At 42.6% G+C, this 15,285-nt stretch overlaps 1 protein-coding gene and 1 non-coding gene across 2 annotated transcripts; one reads left to right on the forward strand and one right to left on the reverse strand.

Moving 5' to 3' along the window:
- The first annotated feature begins 656 nt into the window (after positions 1 to 656).
- LOC134559358 (putative short-chain dehydrogenase/reductase family 42E member 2) lies at positions 657 to 11,192 on the forward strand. The gene is given in 12 exon segments (XM_063414041.1): positions 657 to 674; positions 676 to 942; positions 1,450 to 1,545; positions 2,505 to 2,562; positions 3,174 to 3,292; positions 4,376 to 4,451; positions 5,894 to 5,976; positions 7,241 to 7,378; positions 8,360 to 8,425; positions 9,077 to 9,140; positions 9,792 to 9,865; positions 10,445 to 11,192. Coding segments are annotated over 12 exon segments (1,293 nt in total). The 5' UTR covers positions 657 to 671; the 3' UTR covers positions 10,694 to 11,192.
- Positions 11,193 to 12,152: 960 nt separating this feature from the next.
- Positions 12,153 to 12,234, reverse strand: TRNAL-UAG (transfer RNA leucine (anticodon UAG)). Its single transcript has one exon. It is a non-coding gene; the product is annotated as a tRNA-Leu (tRNA).
- Positions 12,235 to 15,285: the final 3,051 nt, after the last annotated feature.

Here is a 15,285-nt window from a genome sequence, read left to right on the forward strand (position 1 = left end):
GCCGAGCATGAATCCTGTGCTGCCGCCCGGCCCATTTGCAAGTGAGATGCAGACAGCCCCGCCGGGGCTCGGGTGGCTTTGAATGTTTAATTGCGGCCGGGGCAGGGGTGGGGGTGTCGGAGGGAGTCGGTAGCCACAGCCTCTAAAATGTCATGAGTGTCGGTGAGAAAGCCCTGGAAGGGCAAGGACCCCAACGTTTCCGAAATAAGTGATTCACTACTACTTTTTCTTAATGCAGTTATTGACCCTTTCTCTAGTCTAGCAGCTATTTCATTCGAGTTCCCCTTGAAAGCAAGGGATTTGATAGCCTTGTTCTCTGATACACCTTCTAAAGTTATAACGTACGGATCAGGCATCCCTCTTCCCTCCTGAAATCCTCATCTATCTCAGCTCCAGCACTGCCAGTGATAACAATTCAGTGTATCCTTAATTTACCTTAGCTCTTGGTACTTAGAAAGAAGCTGGAAATACCACTTCTCTCAAATGTCTGTCTTGGCAGCAAACTGGGGACTGTAAATTTTGGTTTGCTTTTGTCTTTATCTCTCTTAAACAGGCTGCATTAAAGTCAGACTTTGCTGCTGTGAATAGATCTTGTCAGCATGAAATTCCCTGAAATTGTCTACATCCAGGAGTGCTATGGAGCAATTTCCACCATGTAGAAGGAATTGGTAATGTGTGTCTGGTAGTGCCAGGCAGTATTTCATTGACACAAAACCTAAAATGAGCGAATCAGCAACATCCCTCCGCCGACTCTCTGACTGCAGACGGAGAAGACGTGCTAGATCACTCAGCAAAATCAATATGAGAGCTGTGGTGACAGGAGGTGGTGGCTATTGTGGATACAAGCTGGGATGTGCTCTTGCCAAAATAGGAGCTTCTGTTGTTCTGTGTGACATACACCAGCCTTTGTGGGCGATTCCCAATGGAGTGGTGTGGATCCAGGTATGATAAATAATATTTTCCCAACAGTCACAGTTAGTTCATTTGCCTTTTCTATAATGTCTTACTAGTTTCCACAGAATCCAAATACTTGATTGCCAATTATTTCAAATTTCAGTAACCTTTTTAACTGTGTGAACATCCCACATGGGTTTTGGTGAATGGCTATCTGAAAGGAGGAAACCTGTAATGCACAGAGCAGTTTCACTTCTGGCTCCTCAGGATCCTGCCTTCATCTAGGCCTTAGTTTAACCACCTCCAGAACAAGCACAGGACTATTGTGACCCTTAATTAGGGTCTTTAAAGTTCTTTGGGTTCTATGGAAGAAAAGCATAATTACCAGCAAGTAGTGAGGTGTGCCCAGTTTTGAGTCCCAGGATGCTTGTACAGCAAGTACAGTTCTATATATGCATTATATATATGGATTACCTCTGTGTTAACCCTCTGTATGACAAATGCTCACCTGCAGCTTTGATTTCATGTCCAAATACCTTTTCTTATGCATTACAGACAGACATCAGGGATTACAGTGCCATACTGGAAGCCTGTGAAGGGGCTGACTGTGTGTTTCACGTAGCTTCATATGGAATGTCAGGAACAGAGCAGGTGAGTCCACATAGTTTTGGTTTTTTCTGTGTGACTGCCCACACTGAGGGTGAGAGACTTTGATGCTGTAACACTGCATGACAGATTTCATCTCTTCATACTGCCCTGGTCCTTTGGCAAATTGCTCTGTGCAAACTGGAGTGCCAGCTGCAGGCACACTGCTGGCAGAGGGGTTTCCTCTCCATCAGAGGTTCCAGCAGCACCCTGGGAAGGTCTTTGAGATGGAAATGGCATTGAACAGTTCTGAAATATTGCAAAGACAAAAGGAAGGACAAGGGAGGCTGGTTCCCTCCAAAACCCTGATTCTTCCCTAAACCTTCACATGATCTCCTATGTGTAAGGTCACTTGGAGGATTAAAACCTTAACTAAATTATAAATTATTTCATGTATCTGAATTATAACAAGAACATTATTTTAAGTCTTTAATTGTTTGCCATTGGGCAAAAAGCTGTATGGATGTACTTGATGTAGGACTCTGAGTCACAATTTTATAATTAGAGTTACAAGCACACACACATAAACACACCCCTTTCTTACTTTATTTAATAAGAGGAACTTCAGTAATTACCCTGTCTGGATAGAACAGCTCACTCAAAGTTGTTTGCCACTGAGCAATGCATAATTGGAATTGCTCTGGTTAGAGGCAACTGGTCACTAAAGTGCTACTGAAACACAGATATTTAACATACTGCTGCAAGACATAATAACTTGACACGTATTTTTAGAAGCACTACAATTTTCTTTGCTTCAAGCAGACTAGTCTGTAAAAATACAAGAAAAATACAGGTATAGTTTAAAAATAATGATTAGACTCCTTTAAGTCTGAAACAGCAGTCTAAATGACACTTTTCATAATCAAAGCACTAAATTATGTTTATTTGGGGACATTTATACATCCCCCTATTGAATTGAATATGTATTATTACTAAAAAATGCACAATTTTTTTTCTTTTCCTAGTTGCATAAAAAAGAGATTGAAAGTGTAAACATTGATGGAACAAGATTCATCCTTAATGGTGGGTATTTAACTGTGCCACTGGGTGTTAGTACAGCATATCAAACATCATATCCCATGCTGAGAAAGCCAGTTGGCCTTTTTGGCACACTCTATTTGTGACCAAGTACTTTACACTGCTGGCAGAGATGAGGAAATGTCACAGGGGGGTTTATGCTCAATTCTGCTACGAGGTGTGATATGAGAGCCAGGACTAGTTCAACTACTTCAGCTTTTCAAGACCTTGTTTGACTGAAGTCAGAATCTGTATCCATGTAAGGAGTTAACCAATTCCCTGTGCATTTTGCAGCAGTTAACCTGCTTGCTAACAGCTCGTGCACAGGCAGTGGGCAGCCCGTGAAGCAGGAGGATTTCTGTGCTGATGGGCAGCAGGCTGGAGGAGCTCTCCTGAGGCACAGTGCTGGCACCCAGCTTAGGATGTGACAGGGACTAAAGACTTCCTTCTGCACCCATGTCTTCCCTTTAAATATGCTCTGCATTTCAATGTACCCAGTCACAGAATGGAAGGATTTTCTCTTTTAAGATTTGACACTTTTCTTGGAAAAAATGTCACACAAAGTTATTTCCTATATATTTTCCCACTAAAGTAATTGACTTTCTACCTTGCTGCAGCCTGCAAAGAACAAAGCATCCCTCGGCTGGTCTACACCAGCTCGGTGAATGTGGTGTTTGGAGGGCTTCCCATTGAAGACGGGGATGAGGAATCTTTGCCCTATTTCCCAATTGACAAGGTATTTTGTTGTATTCTGTTTTCAAATTCCTCTGTTTACTTCCATGTTTCTGCAAAAGCCTGGAGGTTTTTATGGTGGTGTTTTGCCTGATGCAAGCATCCAGGCACAAGAAAGGCAGGTGGGATGAGAACTGGGGCAACCTGCTCTAGTGGGAGCTGTCCCTGCCCATGAACAGGGGCTTGGAACAAGATGGTCACTGAAGGCCCCTTCCACCCAAACCATTCTGTGATTCTATGAAACAAAAAAGAAAATTCTTTACACTCTTTGAAGATGCTATTCACAACCATAAAACATCAGTTTTATGTACGTTGAAGTTTAAACTTCTTTGGTTTCCTGTTAAGGCCTTGATTTTTGAAAGTAACTCCCACAGTGCCACATTAACATCACAGATATTCCAACTGGACATGAGGATTCTGTTATATGGCTTGGTGCCTCTTTAGCTATTTGTTATTTGCATGATTTTTCTGGTTTTCCCTTAGAGGATGACTATATTCAAGGTAGAGTGGATCTAGAAAAGCAACCTATTTTTATATGCTTTTATGGCATTTAATTAACAAAGAGAAAGTACTTCTGTCTGCTTTGCATGCACAATTGTTTTTTGTGTCCCTCCTCTCTCCATCAAGTACTTCACCGTCTTTCGAGAAGTAGGGATGGAGATAAAATATGAATATTTAAAATAACACTTCAAATAACATTTTCTCTGGGACAATGCCACATGGAACTGAGCAGGATGCTTCAGACCAAATGTAATGACTTCAAAACTTGGCTTTTGACTTTTCCATTACCCGAAGAAGAAATCCAGATTACAAAGTAGTGATCAATTACATTCCTGGCAGCATTCAAAGCATACATATATTTATTGCTTCTCAAATGTGCTGAAATTAATTAACCAGATTTGCATATACAAAAATGTTTCCTTACCCTAGAAATATTCATGTGTTTTACCCTGAACCTAATACCCTACAACTTCTGTATTTTGAGATATTTGTTGCCATCTGCTAAGTGAAAACTAGTGAAGAAGAGATGTCTTTCTGACCTGTCATTTCAGGAACAGATAAAAATGTATTTGCTTTTTCTCTGTAGCTCGTTGACCATTATTCCAGAACCAAATCAATTGCAGAACAAATGGTACTAGCAGCTAATGAATCTCCACTAGCAGGTACTTTTCTCTGAGCATGAATTCATACTAGAATTTACTCCTCCTCTTCTTGTTCCTCCACAAAATCCTGTGTCCTGTATCAATCCTTAGTAGACAAGATTGCCCAGCAGTTATGAAATTAAGTTACCAATTCCCTCTAACAAATTAAAGTATTTTCATTTAAAAATTACTTTTCTTTTTTTTTAAGTTCCCACAATGTCTGTAAAAGGTTTTAGCGTGGTAGCAGTAAGTTCAATATGTTAATGAAAGATAATAAGACAACTATAAATTAAACAAAAACAAGTATTTTATGTCACTGTCTAATGCAACATAACTAAAACACGAATGCTGATTGAATTGTTACATACCACACACCCCCTCAAGTTATATATTAAAATCTGAAGTAGCTACCTGAGCCTAGAGCCTGGCATTATTTATTAGTGCTTCCCAAAGTTTTCCATGTTGAGGAAGGCAGTTATACACTTGAATACTTAAGCTCACCTGTGAGATACTATAACTGCCAGTGCAAAACAAATTAATGTAAAGTGCAACATGATTCTATGTGACCAAGTGATACTGAGCTAAATTTAGCTGTGGACAACTTACAGAAAAGACTCTTCACTTGATACTTGCAGAGGGCTAAAACAGATAAAAAGTCCAAGATGGGATCTCCATCCCAACAAAATTATTTTGTTTAAAATAAGAAAAGGGGTTTTTCCCCTCTTTATTTCTTTAGCAGCTCTTCACATTAAAGCCCCTTCTAATTTCAGGACCAATACACAGTTCTGCATTTCCCAATGAAATAGAACCAGTCAGTGCTCCAAACATCCCATTTTGATCCTGTGCCACGGCAGGACTGAATATTTTATATGTTTACAAGTCCTACTAAGAACAGTTATTGGCAGATGATGAAACAGCCAACTGATGTACCTGGGCAGATTTGATTTTCTTGATCCCACTGAAATTGTCAGAGCTTCTACCTCACTCTAGTGGGAGCTGCCCCTGCTGTTGAGGGAACCTTACAGCTCCGCCTTGTACTGCTGGCAGGTCACTGCTCCCCAGCAATAATTTTGTGTGGGATTAGTTGGTTTCATTCCACTATCCAATATTTTCAAACAACCTGCACACTTCAGCAAACTCATCACCACAGCCAACACATTCATTCACTGCTCTGGCACAGGGACAAGGGGCTGATTAGAAAGAGATTTTTAAATATCTGCTATTTTCTAGGAACACAATTATACTTGCAGGACTTCTTTGAATCTTATCTTGCTCTTCTGCATGCTCTGACTCTCCCATCTTAATATCCAACTACTAACGCAGCACCTTTTGGTGTTAATTGTTTTTTAATGTATTTCAATTAATTTACTTCCTTAGAGTAAGTTCTGCTGCTACAGCCTGATTCATACAAAGACAGATACAATGTGAAGGGCTCTTAGGAATTCTCTCATCCCATTTTCTAGGAGGTGGAATACTCCACACGTGTGTCCTTCGCCCACCAGGAATCTATGGACCAGAAGAGCAGAGACACTTGCCAAGGCTTGCAGTATGTCATTTGAATTTTTTAACCAGCAGAGTTTTCTGTGATATGGGTAAAAAGCTGAAAGGAACATCACTTACTTGTATTTTAAATTGACTGATCTTATTGGGTAGCAATTCAACAATCCAATCGTCTGCTGAGGATATTATAATTTTTTTAAGAAGTATTATATCTGTAAAGTGTAGATTTAAAAAGCCTTAAGAAAAATACAAACACATGAAAATCCAGCTTTATAATTCAATGATTACTGTAAGATTCAGGCATATCCACGATATTTCAAATATCTGTTTACATGCAACTTACCCCAAATGGTTTTAAATATTAATGAAAAGAGATACAGCAAAATATCTTATTTCCAGTCTCAACTATTAAAAGCTTTCACTGCCCAATGAAGCAGGTTCCAGGGCTGGAAGCACCCTCTGGTACACCAGGTTACTGAAGGGCAGCAGCTGAGGTGTTCACAGATTACTTCTTCACTCTCTTTTAAACTGCAGGGCCAACAGATGACGTTTAGAACATGGTCCCTGTAGAATTCTGTGAGCCAGTTATTTTAAAAGATTATTTTAAAAATAATCTTATTTTTAATATTATTTTATTTTATAGTGTAATATAAAGTTATACACAGCTTTCAGGAAATAATAGATTCAAGTTGACCACATAATGGATGTTTTTGGTTTGTGGCTGAGGTAGGAAATTATATTGGAGTCAGCCAAAATATACTTTATCACCCTGTAAATAATTTTAAGAATGGGAAATGTCATTTTAGTTAAATCTGAGATGGTTTTTTTAGCCCCTTTAAAAATAAAATATTTTAAAATTTCTATTTGATTTTGAACTTATTTGTTTTGAGCCAATTTTAAGGCATCATGCAAATGTCATGTTTTGCAGTTTCTAAAATTTACCTATACAATGGAAACTGGGACGCTTTTCTTCCAGCCAAAGTGTATCTTCCAATTGATCCTAGACAAAGATATTTGATAAATTTGATCCAATTTAGTATATATTTTGCATGCACTTAAAACTGTGTCTTACCTTTCCATACAATATTTTACTTATCCCTAGAACAGACTTGTATCTTTTGTAAATTCAGGACATATTGCAATACATCTTTTGACATTTTCTCATGAGCAATTCCCTTGAATACTTTTAACTGATTCATGTATTTCATTTTTTTAAATGTAGAGCTAAACCTACATTTAGCTGGACAAGAAAGTATACTTTACCTCATTCTAATACTAATTTTGTTATGGTTTCATGTTTATATCTACAGAAGATTATTGAGAGAAGGCTACTTAGCTTCAAGTTTGGGGACCCTACTGTGAAAATGAACTGGATACACGTAGACAATTTTGTACAAGCTCATATTCTGGCTGCTGAAGCTCTCACCCCTGAAAAGAACTACATAGCTGTAAGTACACAGTAAAACCACCACAGATCCCATTTGACAGAGGCTCCTGCCACTGTATCCTGTGCTAGAGTAACCACTGTGATAATTAGAGTTATTGCGCTTCAGCTTATGGTGTTTGTGTTTTCAGCTGATAAATGTGCTATGACAATGGGGCATGGGACACAGTGTTGGCTGTTGTTGTTGGTTAAGAGATGGAATATTCAGTTCTGTAAGAGCATCTCCACCTTGGCATTTTTAAAATGCAATATTTGCCATTTCTGGAAGATGAGCAAAGAATGTTTGTTCTGATGGAAATGAAACTGGAAGGTTAGGCATATTCATCCTGCTCCCCTGTACAGTTCCAGATTTAATGTTCTGAACAGTGACTGTCAGTTCTTCCCATACCATGTGCCAACACCAATTTAATGTGGGTTCATTGCTTTCAAAAACAGTTACAACTGTTTTCCTCCTTGTAAATACAGGTTTTTGATCACCTAGAAGCATTGCCCTGAGAGTATATTAGAAAGAGGTCCAAAGCAGATGAAACTACTTTTTCTAAGATCTTGAAAGCAAAAGGAAAGCAGGAACACAGACCTTGGCTACACAGGAGTCTTCTGGATTCCAGTGAGCCTTAACCAGACCCAGAGCAGAGGGTGTCCCACCTCTGGTGGGACGTGCCAGCAGCACCAGTGAGATCCAGCACCAGCTCCAGTGCTGTCCCTGCAGTCAGTACAGCCGCCCTGGACAGGCACATCAGTAATAAACCATTTATTCCAAGGCATGTTAATCACACAAAACACCTCTTCACCAATTCTGTTGCACACAAGAGTGCAACTGAGTGAAATACAAGCAGAGAGTTTGTGACTTGCATGTGCATCCACCCATATTTGATATTGTTGTATTATTTTTAAGCTATTCATAAGGGGTGAGATAAAGAAAAAGGAGTCAATATATATTCAGTATTATTTTTACTGACTTGTCTCTTCTCTGCTTCTTTAACAGAGTGGCCAGGTGTATTTCATTCATGATGGTGAAAAATCCAACCTTTTTGAATGGTTAACTCCACTTGTACGTACAATACTGATCTCCAAGTACATTGATTTCTTTAACTGTATGCAACTCCAGCTTTTGTGGGCATGCCACATTTTGTATGTTTGCTTTGCGTGTGAGAGTTCCACATGGAATTCTCTGAATGTGGGTTTAATTCCTGCTTGAATTTCAGTGTAACAAAGCCCACCCAAAATACAACATTAAAGCAATTGTCCCCCCTGAGACCAATAGAGCATCTACACCAGCACCCTGTCCTGAGCTGTTACTGTCTTCATTTTGGGGGCATGCAAATAGGAACAATGGGCATTTAGGGTGGGCAAAAAAATATAAGTCTTAAGTATTCATCTGTTCACTCTTTTCAAAATACCATGTTGCTGTTAATGATAGGCTCAAAACCATACACGTCATGATGTTAAATTAGGTTTCAACATACCATAATATTTTGACTAATTATTGTCATTTCCTTCCTTCTTTTAAGATATGAAAATGACACAGTGTCTGTGGATGACATTTAACTTAATCTCCTTAAAAATGAAAAATAGTAAATACTATTTTTTGATTAGTTTTTCTGTTTTAACAGTAAATAGTTCCATAAATATCTTCTACATTGAAACTTTACAGCTTGTTTGAAGTTTCTGGGGTTTTTCATTGTTTTTAAATCTTTTTCAGTTTGAAAGATTAGGTTGCAGTAAGCCATGGATACGTATTCCTACTTGCTTAGTCTATGCATCAGGTAAAATATTTTATCAATGTTTCTCTTTCCTGTTCATGCTAGACTCATTCCTAACTAATATAATATTGTTTTATTTGCCCACAATTTTCATTTTCATGTATAAAAATAATATGCTGTGTGCTCACCTAGTGTTCAGCAGTGTAAAATTCACCTCTGTGCAGCATACTGAAACAAGAATGATCTCTTATTCGAGTTCAACTAAAACAGGTTTTATGTAGGACTTAACAGATGTATAACTTTGTAAAGTTAATGATACAAAAAGTTAAATGTAAAACTCCAGGACTTTATGAAATATGCTGCAGAGTATCTGCTTTGCTGCACAGGTATTTGTCTTGCCCTCTCCAGACTCAAGTCCCCAGTGCAGCTCGGACAGAATCCCACTGAGTTCTCTGTTGCCATATTCTTTATGAAGCTTCATGACCTTTTCACTAGATCTGTGCCCAACCTTTTCCCTTTCCCAAATCTTTTTCCCACATGCACAATAATTAAGTCCAGCCCCTTGTGAGCAAGTAGTGCTGATGGTGTTAGTGATGGTGCCCTGAGCTCTCAGGTCTGTGATTATCCTTCATGAGCATTTACAGTGTGAGATATCTCACAATCACAATGGTAAATTACTGTTCTCACCTCAAGTGGAAATCTTTTGTTATGCAGCCACATTCATGGAACAACTTCATGCAATGCTGAGACCAGTTGTTGACCTGCCCCCACTGCTGACCCGAAATGAGGTAAAGTCTTTGTTTCTAAACTTCCCTTAATTCCCATGGGATCCATACGTGTTAATTATGAGGGAGACTTTAAGTCAGTAGAAAGTAAATTGCACCCCATGCTACTTCAGTCTCCAGTTTCCAGGGCAAATTCATGCATTGTGTACAATTTAGGCAATATATTGTGCTTGGTTGCCAAGATTTTTGGAAAGAGTTTATGCTTGCAATCTGGAAGAGGCTTCTTCAGCTCCTCTCTTCCAAGGGTCAGTATCCTGTATGGCTTGGCTGGGCCTTTAGGCACCACAAGATGGCTTTGACCTGCCTCTTTGGGTACCTAAGCAAGAGAACAATTGTGGAACATTTTTTGTGGACGTTTACAGATTCTACTTTGCATCTTTTAATGTCTCTTTGTGCTGTCAAGAATCTCCTTTTGAGTGGATAATTTTAAAAATAATGCACACAATACTCACAGGACATTGATAGAGTGTTGAGGGGGGGTGTATTTTACATTTCCCTTGACTGTGTCTTTGCCATCATTTACAGTTTGTTCCAGTTGCCTGTGCAGTCACACCTTTGTATGTTGACTCTTTTGCCCTGTAGGTACAGAATATTTCTGTAACTCACACATTTCGGATAGACAAGGCACGAGCTCAGCTGGGGTACCGCCCACGGAAGTTTGACTTTGCTGACTCTGTGGACCACTACATCAAATCCAGACCACAATCCTTGAATTACCAATTCTTCCTCAATATTTTGCGTATTTTAATTGCTACTATAAGTTTGATTTTTCTTTGTTTAAAACTTTATAGCCTTTCAGTTTTGCATTTTTTTAAAGAAAGGCAACACTGACCTGCATAAACTGCACGGTCACGGTATCGTTACCCAGATCATTCTAACCTCCACAATAGTTACTGGCACAGTGCAACAAACAGGCAGCTACTTTTAAATTTACGAACAAAATTATAACAGACGAGTGGCTGGACCTGAGAAATTAAAATAGAGTAAACAATAATTGCCAATTCACCGAAACACAAGAAGAGTCAAAATTGTTGCCTCTACTCCAAACCAAAACAACAACTTTCCAAATTGATTGCTGAAGTAAATGAGAACCTGCAGAAAGAACAAGAGCTGCAGACAGCTTGCAGTGCTTCACCAGCGAAGAAAAATGACTGAAATAAGGAGAAAGACTCACCACAGCTTCTGCCATGGCTCACTGCCTTGGGGAACAGAGGAACAAGCAAAGGCACAGACAGAACACATTACTACAAACAACACACACCAAGCCTACAGAGACTTCACACTGTGTGATTTCCTGAATTAGCTCTAGCACCGCATCTGAGGGAAAATAAAAGCGTACTTGAAACATTGCTGAAGTCTGTGCTGTGCCTCTGCACAACGTCCCAGAACTCCTCCCTGCCCTGCCCCTAGTGCAGAGCTGGGGGTACTTGCTGGTAGGGCTTTTCACGGGTCAAAACTGGGTATTTTAGTTAAATTGGACGTTATTAAGTAAATTACATTAGTTAATTGTATTAATAATAAAAGAATCTGCTGCTATGGTTTGCACAGCTTCCTTCACCTCCTGTAGTTAAGGGCAACAACTAACACAGTTCAGTTGCTTCTCAGCTGAACTTAAAACATAAGTCTCTTCTGGCACCAAATTTCTGAAGTACAGCAGTTGTACTGAGCAAATCCCTGCAGCAGCTAAAGGGAACAATGTGCTTTTCACATTACTGTTCAGCTAAAATGGACCTAAAGCACGGTCCGGGAGGCTCCAGCTCCTTCCCATCCTCCGCTCACGGTGGGCATTTATCAGAGAAATCTCCTTCCCATCTGCACCTTTCCAACCTGTAACATGGAGAGGGCACAACCAAGAGCAAGATGCGAACAGTAGAGACCTCGGGAAAGGACTAGGGATGAGAGCTTGAGCAATCATGGGCTGGTGGGGAGTAATCATTTGAGAACTGTGAAAAGGGTGCGAGCACTGGCACCTCCCCTCGGTCCAGGGCAGGCCGCAAAGCCCAGGTGCCAGGCCCGCGGCTGGGGGTGCTGTAACCCAAAAGCTGCGCGGAAAGGCAGAACCCCTGAACATTCCAGTGTTTCTCGTTTTATTCTTAAAGCCAGAGACTCACACGGAGATTAATCCCTTTTCCCTAGTTCAGATCACAACTCTCTAATATTGATTTTAAGGGCTCTCACCGACATCCCCCAGCGCCCACGGCCCGCGGCGGGCCCGGCCCGGGCAGCGCCGCTCGCACCGCGCGGCTCCCGCGCTCCCGCTCGTGGGTGGCCAAAAGGAGACAAAACAGCTTGGCAGCGGTGGGATTCGAACCCACGCCATCGAAATGACTGGAGCCTAAATCCAGCGCCTTAGACCACTCGGCCACGCTACCGCCCGGCTGCTCAGGCGCCCGCCAGGCCTCTTTGACAGGGGCACCCCTGCTGCTCTTTTCGTCTACCTGTGTACATTACCCGTCCGTGTCCGTGGTACCACAACGCCTGCGGCGCCCGCCGCGCCCCACGAACGCCGCTGCTGCTGCCGGCCCGGGCCCCGCGCACTCCGTGCCCGCTGCTGCGGCGGCGCCGCCGGGCCCGGCCCAGCGCCGTCCCCGCCCCCGGCCGGCAGGTGGCGCCGCTGCCCCGCGCCCGGCGCAGCCCGCGCACGTGGCTCCGGCCGGGCTCGCAGCCGGGTTCCGCTTCCCTCTCCCGGGCTCGGCCGGACCTTAAGCCTCGGCCCCTTCTTCCCCAGGGGCCCGGCCGTCCTTTGTCCGCGGCAGGCCCAGGCCGACACCTCGGCAAGGCGCTGCCGTGCGGTCTGTGCCCCACAGCGGCCGCGGTTTTTGAGCTCCAGGTGCTCGAGAGGGCTTTGCCCGGCTGCGCGGATCCGCAACCCCAGCAACGGCCGTGCCGTGGTCACGCAGGGTCGAGGGCAGCCCTTGGCTGGTGCCTTCGCAGCCGCGATAGCAGGTGTGCACACCAGCTCCTGGCCAGGAAGAGGGTCCGTGCTGCCCCATATCAGGCACCCACTGCCTTCCCTGCCCGCTGCAGTCGCCTCCGGCCCACCAGGGCACACGTGCTGCCCCAAAGCTGCCAGCGTGCTGCGAGGGCAGCGACCTTCCCGGGCAGCTGCTCACTTGGCATCGCAGTGTGTCCTCAGCTGAACCATTCCCACCCAGCACGGGAGGCCCCCGCCGCCTTTATCTCGCTGGCAGCTGATGTTTGGGGCTGCCTGTACTCACACTGTTGTCCTGCCACGTCGGTACCTCGCTTACCTGCTGCTGAGCTCGGGCACGGTGTGAGCAGGTGCCTTCCCTGTCCACCTCAATGAGAGAGCTGGCCTTGGCAACCAGAGCCAGATTCGGTCACTGGTGAGTAGAAAGAAGAATTCTCAATGTTCTGGGAGGCCTGCAGGAGAAATTTGTATAATTACTTTGTGGACAGACCTAAAAATATCAAGACCAAATGCAATGCAATTAAAACAGTACGGAGAAATTACGTCCACCATTGCATAGAAAGTCATGCATTGGTGCTCCAGGAAGTTTTAGGTGTGATACGTGCACCTCGCATATGACTGGAGTGAGATTATGGCCAACTTGATTCACCTTGTAAGACCAGATTGTCGGAGGAGTGTGAGGGCACAAATCGTCAGGAAATCAACTGATTTAAAGGCAAATTTTAAATCTGCAAATTTAAATGAATGCAGAATAAAATTGCTCTGAAAGTTAATATCATATGGGGTGTCCTTTTCTTTTTCCTTTCAAAAAACACAGTTCCCTAGAACAATGATTTCTAAATGGAGCCTTATTTAAAATGAGCATACTGAAACTTTACAAGCTATAGTGCTCTTGGAAAAAAATACACGCAGTGCTGAACACACTCAATGGAAGAATAACACACTAGACTTGCTGGTCACTGATTTCTTAGGTTGCCATTTCAAATTTAATTTTTAATATTTTCAAACAACAAACAAAGTGAATCAAACTCTTTGGGTGTAAAGGATAAATCACATAATGTATAAATAGAAAACTAAAACTAGAAGATCCAGTATGTCTGGGCCAATGCCTGATTTCAACATGTCTTTAGTTTTTCATCATCACTGATTGTTCTTTTAAGAAAATGTTACAGAGAACAGAAGCTCCAGGCTTAAACCTGGGAATGAGTACGCCCTTGCACCAGGGTAGCAGAGCTGGCTTATGTAAAAGCATGAGAAATGTGTAGCTTGAGAAGGCATAACCTATGTTCCTGATAGAGCAGAATGTTCTCCGTGAGGATTTATGGCAGAAGGCAGCCCTGGGGTTCCTTTTAGTCCAAAATGATGCCAAGTATTTTGTGTCCAGAGAAGGGCAGCAGAGCTGGTGAAGGGTCTAGAGGATAAATCCTGTGAGGGGCAGCTGAGAGAGCTGGGGGTGTTCAGCCTCGAGAAAAGGAAGCTCTCTGCAATTCCCTGAAAGAACGTTGTGGCAACATGGGGACCAACCTCTCCTCCCAGGTAACAAGACTAAAGGAAATGGCCCCAAGGTGCATTGGGGGGAGGCTCAGGTTGGATATTAGGAAAAATTTCTTCACTGAAAGGGTGGGTTAAGCATTGGAACAAGCTGCCTAGGGAAGTGGTGGAGTCACCATCCCTGGAAGTGTTCGAAAAACAAGCAGACGTGGCACTTTGTGATACGGTCTAGTGGGTATGGCAGGATTCAGTAAAAGGTTGGTCTTGACCTCAGAGGTCTTTTGCAACCTTAATGATCCCGTGATTTGCCTGAGTTTAAAACGAGCTGCTCTCATGATGTGTTCAGTTGTGCTCGTGTATCACACCAGTTACAGTATTCCACCATTATCAGTAGCCTGCCATGGCAGGTGGTGATTTTTTCATCATTATCAACACATTTTCACACAGTGGGAACCAGACATCTGGCTTCTGCTAGGCCTTCAGAATTCATTTGATGAGTCTGTGCTCTTCCCAGGCCCTGCCATGAAGCATCCCAACATCAGCCCTGCTGGATGCTGCTCTCCTCAGGGTGCTCAGCTGGGCTGACAGCAGACTGAGAAATGAGGAGATGCAGGTTCTGGTGCTCATGGGCAAAAAGTGCTCAGTTATTGATAACTGCTAATATTTACCACAGTGATTTGCAGCTGGGAGATGAATAGGACCTCAAGAGTTTTTCTGCAGAACCACTAGTGTTGCAAATGTTTTTCCATTTAAACTCTGCATGAATTTGAGAAAAAAACATGCCCTTAAGAAGCAGCATTAAACGTGGGCTCAGTGAAGTGTCTGCTTGACATTCTCAATCCAGGGCTGCAGCCTCAGCATGGTGCTGGAAATTGGTGACAAAATTACAGGTACCCTCAAATTGCAGGTGGTGTTCCTGCACAAGTGTGCTGCTCCCTCCAGTCCCCACGCTGAGGCACAGTTTAATTTATGTAAGTCATGGCGGGTTTTCCTGGCAGAG

The sequence above is a fragment of the Prinia subflava genome, chromosome 17 (assembly GCF_021018805.1).
Source record: "Prinia subflava isolate CZ2003 ecotype Zambia chromosome 17, Cam_Psub_1.2, whole genome shotgun sequence".
Taxonomy (NCBI): Eukaryota; Metazoa; Chordata; class Aves; order Passeriformes; family Cisticolidae; genus Prinia; species Prinia subflava.